The sequence below is a fragment of the Lycium ferocissimum genome, chromosome 2 (assembly GCF_029784015.1).
Source record: "Lycium ferocissimum isolate CSIRO_LF1 chromosome 2, AGI_CSIRO_Lferr_CH_V1, whole genome shotgun sequence".
Classification (NCBI taxonomy): Eukaryota; Viridiplantae; Streptophyta; class Magnoliopsida; order Solanales; family Solanaceae; genus Lycium; species Lycium ferocissimum.
This window is the reverse complement of record NC_081343.1, coordinates 33860384-33869002: the sequence shown is the minus strand read 5'-3', so window position 1 is coordinate 33869002 and position 8619 is coordinate 33860384. Positions and strand designations below refer to the sequence as shown.

At 41.2% G+C, this 8619-nt stretch overlaps 1 protein-coding gene across 1 annotated transcript; it reads left to right on the top strand.

Moving 5' to 3' along the window:
• The first annotated feature begins 2825 nt into the window (after nucleotides 1–2825).
• Nucleotides 2826–4605, top strand: LOC132035081 (abscisic acid and environmental stress-inducible protein TAS14-like). The gene is made up of 2 exons (XM_059425402.1): nucleotides 2826–3229; nucleotides 4037–4605. Exons 1-2 carry the CDS (start codon nucleotides 3029–3031, stop codon nucleotides 4259–4261), a joined length of 426 nt encoding a protein of 141 aa, XP_059281385.1. The 5' UTR covers nucleotides 2826–3028; the 3' UTR covers nucleotides 4262–4605.
• Nucleotides 4606–8619: the final 4014 nt, after the last annotated feature.

Sequence of the window (8619 nt, the reverse complement as noted above, 5' to 3'; positions counted from 1 at the left end):
CATGCCATTATTGTTGAGGTTAAAGGTTTTGAATTTGAAATTTCATCTAATTTGTTGCTTGATTCGAAGTGGGCATTAATTACAAAATATTATTTCTAGTACTTTTAAATTTTCATAGTGAAATAGAGCTGATTTGAGGTGCTTGAGATCGGATTTGAAAATCACCACTATTAAGCTTGAAGCTCTTGAATATGAAATTTCAACATGAAGATTTGTTGATTGATTCGAAGTGAGTGTTACGAAAATATTATTTCTAGTACCTTTCATAAGTTTGTACTGAAATTTGACGGCATTTAGAGTTGATTTGAAGTGCTTGGGATCGAGAGCTGAAAATTGAAGAAATATTGTTGCCTGAGCAGTTTACAATAACCGTATACTGCAACAATATGGAGTTTATAGTAACAGTAAACAACTATAGTATAAGTAAACTGTAACAGTATACTTCAACCATATACTGCATGCAGTAGTATACTATAGGCTATAGCAAAATGTAATTTTAGTGAAGTTATAATCATCAATGGTGGGGAATAATAGATTTTTTAAATTTCTTTTCTAAATTCCCTTTTTAGGATATTTATTGCACTTTTTTCAAAGTGCTCTAAAATATAGACTTTGTAATAGTATACTTCAACAACATGCTGGTAATTTCAATGAATGAAAATATATTCATCAGTGATGAAATAATCGAGATTTTTCAATGAAACTATATTCATTAGTGGTGAAATAATCGAGATTTCAGTTATTTCTTTTCAAAGTTTGTGTTTTATTTTTATAATATTTATTGCACCTTTTTCGAATTACTCTCAATATCAATTCAATTTCTTTAACTTCAAGCTTTGCAGCTATTGTAGTATTGTTCTTCCAAAATTGAATAACCAGAAATAGATCTATTTCCAAATCAGTTCATGTGTTTGGAGGGAAAGGGGAGACTTGGTTGTGTGATTCTTTTTTTTTTTTTTTTTTTTTTTTGGCGGTGAAAACAAATAATAGGTCAAGAATCTATATCAGGAATGAAGTGTTTAATTTTTGACAGTGGAATATGAGAAAGTGAATGTATTGAGTTTTATTGTTTTTGTTTTTAATGAATGATGTTGTTTTGAATTTGGTAATTCGTCCATTACTACATTTGAAGTGATTTCTTTTGTGATTTTTAGTTTTGATGCTACAAAAGAGTGATTGGTCAAACAGTAACCGCAAAATATGTTTGATATCACATTTTTAAGGTAGCTTTACTGACAATTGTAATTGTCATTAAATAAATGGCGCTAAAAGTAGATACTTTTAGCGGCAACCAACACTTCAACATAAAATGACGCTATTTGTGATCCTTGATCCAATTACATTAATCAATTATTGGTAAATATTTTTATGGTAATAGGCAATAATTATTGCCACTAAAAGAAAAAAGTATTGCCACTAAAAGTTGGTGTAGTGAGTTGATCCTCTGGTTAAAATATTCTAATAGTAATGGAGTGGCCTGAAACAATAGATTTGGAACAAAGGAAGAAAAAGTTCTTTAAGCAACATCTCACATGCAAGAAAAGAAAGAAAAAAAACATATATTTCCAACATCTCAATTTATACTAAGGTTAACCAGTTTAGACAGCCAAATATATTTTTTACTCAATTTTTTAAATATAGATTCTTTCGATATTTTATAATAAAATTAACATATTTAAAAATTATATAAAAAGTACTATAAATCTACATAATTAATAATTCACAATATAGGAAAGAGTCGAATAAAAAGAAGTAATCAAAGAAATGACTGTTTGAATATGTAAGAAAAAATCGATCATCGTGTATTTGTGTTACGTGTATATGGAGTAGGTATGATATTCGTCAGACTAGTTAAACGTCAGCCATTCTAGAATTGCAATTGCGACTACGATTCGGGCTTAGGGTAAGAAAGACGCCGCGTCTAATTTTTGGATGTACGAATATAAACAAAATCCGAGAAGTTTCGCATTTTGTCCATTTTATGATCAAAGAAAATAGAGTAACGATGTCTTGTCAAAATGGCCCCAAAGCTTATCCCTGTTTTCCATTATTAGGAGGATGACTCATAACTTAATCCCTCTGTTACCATCTGTCATGCATATATTGTATTTCTAGTTAATGTTATCCAAGTCATTTTGTCCTTGATCTCTTGGCCATAATACCTAACTTTTCTTGGTACATTAGCCATAATACCTAACACCACGTTTAAGTCTAATAACTGCTAGCTTTACCAATTCGGTGTCCAAAATTAATTGTAATACCGTTCTAAAACGAATCACTGTTATTTTAGTAGTAAGTTAATAGTAATATTTTATATTAGCAGTGTAATTTTAACCTATAGTCATAAAAGGTTGATTATCATTTTTATCAAGTTATAAATTGATGTATCAAGTAGAGGTTTATATATAATTACATACTTCACCACTCATGACTTGATTTTGTAAATATTTTTCACACCGATAACACATAATTAATGGCAGAATACCTAAAGAATTCCTTAAATTTGACATGTTTTAATTAGATTCCCTTTAAATTATAATTGATCCTAGTTACCCATGTACTTGACTTTCTATAATCGTTACCCCTCAAACAATAACTGATTTTAATTGCCCCTTATACTTGTTTGAGGGGCTAACAATTATAAAAATGCCGAGTATGTGAGGGTAATTAAGACCATGCATAAATTAAAGGAAATTTGATTAATCAAACCCGCCTAATTAATTTGTCTGGTACAGTTATAAGCTCGTCGTGACGCGGTGAAGTGTCACCTTGTATTGCAGTTTGAAGAATTTCAATTAAACCAGTTCTCTTGCCGACTTAGTCACACTTGTCTAATATTGTGTGTTGCCGCGCTCACTCTTCATACTCTATAACACCTGTACTAGTAGAAATACGGATCAAGCTTCTTCTAATCCTATATAAATGGATTAGTGTCTGTTTAGTTGAATCAATCGCAAAGATCTACATCTACACATCAATCAATCAAAAATATAAAATATAATTTCCTTCAAGTTGTTTAGGGAGAGAAATGGCACAACACGTTACTAGCCAAGACCAGATGCACCTAGTTGATGAACATGGCAACGGGGTACATGAAGGTACTCCCATGGGGTCCACCCCTACTACTGGTACAGTTACTCATGATGATGCTATGAAGAAAGGGCATGAACATCAGCATGAGGGGCAACAACAGCTTCATCGTCGTTCTGGTAGCTCTAGTTCCAGCTCCGTAAGTTTTTCTTTATAATCCAAGGCTCCATTTCATTTCACTGGAAAATTGTTTGACTAGATATTGAATTTAAAAAAGAATAAAAGACTTTCGAAACCAATGATACTAAATACTCCTTCCGTACTTCAGTCTCAATTTAAGGGTTTTTTTTTTTTTTTTTCCTAAAAGTATTTAATAAATTGATAATTTAAATATATTACATGATATGCTTAATATCATAAGATTCAAAAGACATTTTAGTATATTATACATATCTTTAATTTAGAATTATAAATTTAAAAATATTTTTTTATTTTAAATTTTTTTTGATCAGTCAAATTAAGACACTTAAATTGAAAAGATAGGGTCATACAAGATGGAAGACATGGAGTAATTGTTTCTTTTGATTCATTTATTTGACAAATTTAATTTATATACACAATATTTATTATTAGGGGTAGTTTAAGATGTTATAGTGGTTGAGCTGCCTTACTTTTTAGGTTAGTGATTACCTTTAAATTTGATCGCTAATATAAACTTTTTTACACCTCAAGTTTAAGGAGTTAAATTAGTACTGCTCTCTCCGTTTTAATTTATGCAAACATATTTAACTGGATACAAAGTTTAAGAAAGAAGAGAAATTTTTTAAACTTATGGCCGTGTTAAATGAGTCACATATATTTGTGTGGCTACAAATCATTGATAAATTATTTTCAAATATAAAAAGAGTTCATTCTTTTTGACACGGATTAATAAAGAAATAAATTCACATGAATTGAAACGGAGGGAGTATTAATTAGTACTATTGATTGTTTTGTGAGCATGCAGTCGGAAGATGATGGAGAAGGTGGGAGGAGGAAGAAGAAGGGCATAAAGGAGAAGATAAAGGACAAGTTGACTGGAGACACTACTCATCATGATGACAACAAGGAATTAACTGATCATCAACAGCCTCCACAAACCACTACTACCACTACTCCTTGTGCTGAAACTGAAGGAGAAGACAAGGGAATGATGGACAAAATTAAGGAGAAGATCCCTGGCATGCATTGAACTATCAATTCATGAATTGCCTTATCTTCATCACCTTGGAGATCAGTTAAAACCAAGAGATCTACTTTTTTACCCGTATTTTATGCACTGAGTGAGTGTGAGTCAAGAGTTGTGTTATTAAGGTTGAGTGATATTATAGCTGTCATAAAGCATGGTGTTCGGACTTTTCTGTATGTATATAGGCTGTGCCATGCCCCGCTTCCATATAAGAAGCAAACATGTACGCTATCCATGCGCTTACTCCTGTGCAAGGATGGCATTCATGTTGCTTTTGTGTCTATGTATGATCTTGTGTATAATGTTCTCTTGGAAATAAATATATAGTCTATGAATTACTACTCCTATTTTCCGTTTTAAGTTATACGATACTTTTTCACTTTGAGAATGTTAGAAAATGCTTTGGACGCTTCTCATTTCTATACAACTTGAATTCAAAAATTGATTAATTAACTAATTAAAAACGTATTATTATTCTAACTGTTTACCCCGAAATTGGATAATCAATTGAATTTATAAGTGGGTATAGGATATGTGCTTTGTTCTTGACGTATGTTAGATAAAGGAAATAGAGATTGGGAGGCTCTCTAATGAAGCGGCCAAAGATGTAGACGTTTGTGAGCAATATATTATATGATTAGCAATAATCCTTGAAAAAACGGCATTGGCCGAATAAATGAAAGGGAGAGTAAGTATATGAGATTCTTTTCTTACAAATGTTCTTGAAATGTAAAGGAGCCAACCCCCTCAAAGGAGGGGGTGTCTCCTATTTATAGTGCTGCCTCCATGGGCTTCATACAATGTGAACTGAATAAAATAATAATAACAAGGACAGCTCTGAACGGATTTGGTGGGATTTGACTGACGGCGCCGTCTGACACACGCATGGTTGGTAGCTGACCGTGACAGGACACTACTGACGCGCGGCTCACGTGCAACGGCTATCTGGACCAACGACCATACGGGCCGACGGCCACACGGGACCGAATGGCATCCTTGCTCGGCTACGGTGTAAGCGCTCCTCCTCGGTTCGACTCCGCTCCTCCCGGTTCAGCTCCGGTGTAAGCGCTCCTCCGGTTCAGCCCGAATGTCATCAGGCACGTTCCCATCTTCCTTGCCTCGGCCCTCACTCCATTGGTTTACGTTATGTCCGATTTTCCCCGTATACAGATAGCCCCTCACTTCTCGTCATGCCGACCCGTCGGGATAACGGGAAGTGAATAACCTTAGAAACCGGTGACTCGGCCAGCTCGTTCTTATCTTTAAATTTTGGCGGGAATGACCACGTAACGCCTCTGCCAACCGCCTTTTGCACGTTCTACCACGTCGCCTCTCATTAATGATGGGGACACGCGGCGCTACGCGATTGGTCACCCTCGGTAACCGTTCCCCTTCCTCGCCTATATAAGGCCCATTACCTGTTCATTTACCACTTTCACATTTTGTTTCTCTTTCAGCCTCCTCTCTTCTCTACATTCCTTCACATTCCCAGAAATTGCTATCTGCTGCATCGACTGCAGGTTTGACTCATTAACTCAAAGCAATGCAAAAGAGTTGATTTCGCCAATTGTTTTGGTTTGGTCGCTGCTGTTTCGTCATCCCCGAATTACCAGTTCCTTCACTTCCCTCTTCACTTTTAAATCCTTCTCCTTTCATATTTTCGAAATGTCCGAGTCCACTTCCCACGAAGTTCCACCGACGTCACCCCCGGGATCCGGTCCTGCATCCCCGGCTAAAATCGAGCTCGCAGTCTCGGATATTATTCCGGCCAAATTCAATTTTAACAAAGATCTCGAGGTCGACAAGCCGTCCTCGGTCTCGGACAGGGGATACGATGTGAGGCGATACCCCTCATCGATTTCCGAGGAAAGACTCGACGTAGTCCGGGCCGACTGCGGATGGGATACCCGCCCGGTAAGAGTTTTTGCACCGGGTCCGGATGAATCTGTCACCGATCACCGAGAAGGGTTCTTGTTCGTATACACTTACCCTTTTACCCTCAAAATCGATCCTCCGATTGATCCGGTCATCCTTGATATGTGCCGGACCTATGGCGTGACTTTAGCGCAGATCGGTCCGATCGTTTGGAGGGTCGTTGCGTGTCTCCGGCTTTTAGCCAACAACGCCGAGAAGGGATTCACGCTGGGCCACTTGATACGCCTGTACTCCCCGAGGGTCTTTCGGGGCGGTGTAATAAAACTTGTCAAGCGCAGCCGGAACCCGTTCTTCTCGAAGATGGACGAGGACCGGGATAGGGGCTGGCTAGAGAGGTACGTCCGAGTGAAAACCGAGGACATCATCCCTGCCGACTACAGGCCCTTTCCGGAGGAATGGAACAATAAGCGTAAGCTCGAATTTTTGGGCAATCTTTCTTGTGCATTTAGTCGTTTTCTATTCATTCTTTGGTTTTGTCGACTCATTGCCTTCTTTTTTCCCCTACTCAGCCAACGGATACGTACCTCCCGTCATCCGCGATCTGAGCGAATGGGTTACTGCGCTCCTCCGCCAGTACCCCTATGAGAATCGGACATGGGCCCACCTGTCTCGTGGCCGGTGGGTGGCGCAAAACCACGGTAATACGTTTATTCCATTACGTGTTTGTTGGGCTCCTTACTGCCCGTGGCCCTTTGAATTCACTATCTCCGTTATTGCTTTTGCCTTTTAGGTTTGCCCAAGGGTTCGGTGGCCTCGAGGCCAGAACCGGGAACCGCTTGTCCTCACCCGTCATCCGGGTTCGACACGGCGGGTTCTTCCCGTGTCCTTGACGATGCCGCCAAAAGAAAGAGGACTTCCGAGAAGGCGCCGACAACAAAAAGGAAGAAAGCACGGAGTGTTGCCCGGTCATCGAGGGAGGAGAACGAACCCGACATCATCATTCGGAGGGTCGGCTCGGTCCCCTCCGTGGCCCCCATACCGGAGGAGGCGGCCTCCGTTCAGCCTCCCCCTCCTTCTATCAGCGAAGGCCCGTTGGTTCCTGCTCTCCACTCAGGTGCGGATGAAATTCTTTCACCGGTTCCCCTTCGGTCGATTGACTTTATCGACATTTCAGGTGAAACTTCTTCGGAGGATGCTCCCCTGCAAAGGAAAAGATCCGGGGAAGCGGTTGCTGCCGGGGCCGGTGAAAGGGCAGCTGGAGAACCGGAGATCGAGGCCCCCTTAGGTGTCCGTCCATCTTCGAGGTACGAGCCTGACGTGGCTGCGGAGCCCCTGGTCTTTGCCGAAAATATTGAGGCCGCTCCAAGTTCCTCCACCCCAGCTCATCGGGTGGATGATTTCGAGGACATGTTCTCGGGGACTCCCCCCGCTTCCTGCGAAGCAGCGGGCTTTGGTCACCTCCCTATCCCTCGGGTCACTAGGCCGGCCAACCGAGCATCCGAATCTGGCGCCAGGGACAGTTTGGTGAACGTTTTCCCAGCCCCGAGCGTGGAACCCCGGAGGACCCGATCAGCAGTGGTCACTGTCCCCGAAGACTTTAGCTTCTTATCACGCCCGGTGGGTGTTGCGAGCTATTTGCGTCCCCTTGTCTCGGATTCGGACAAACGCAAAATGACAGGGGTCACTTGGCAGTGCCTTATGAACGAGGGTATGCACGCGGGCAACCGGGTAAGATCCTTAACCATCCTTGTACATTCTATCCTCAGAATGCCATCCCTTCTTTGCCTAAGCCCTTTGGTTTGTCTTATCTGCAGAGTGTGGTGCTGGTCAACGAGGCCTTCATCCGTGCCCAACACGAGATAGATGACCTCCGGGGCCAACTTGATGCCCAGGGCCGGGAGACGGAGAAATATCAACTCCTTCTTCAGGAGAAGGAGGGAGAGTTGAGCCGGGTGGCCGTGCTAGCCAATCTTCGCCCCGAGCTCGATGCGGCAAAGGAGGAGAATCGTCGTTTGGCGATCGACCTGGCCGCCATGACCGATTACAACCGGAGCCTCGAGGCCGACAAGATCGCCCTCAACCGGGATAGAACCCAATTCTCTACGCGGTTGAATGAACTCGAGGCCACGGTTTCTCAACTTCGGGGAGAGCTGGATTCGGTGAAGGCTGATGCTACGGGCCTGTCTGAGAGGAACCGGCAGCTCGAGTCTGAGGCTGCCTTGTTCAACGAGCGCAGCAGGATTTTGGAGGAAAGAGCCGAGGAGCGGGCCCGGATATGTGAGGGTATCAGAACCGAACTCGAGGGGGCGAATAAAGCCAATGACAGCCTCAAGGCCAAGTTGGATACGGCCAACCATGTGAAAGATGACCTCGACAGAAACCGGGCTCATTTAGAAGCCAAACTGGCCAAGGCCGAAGCCGATTTGGAGGAAGCGTGGAAAAGTGTGGAGGCGGCCGAGGCTCATACCGCTATTGTCGCCGAGTAT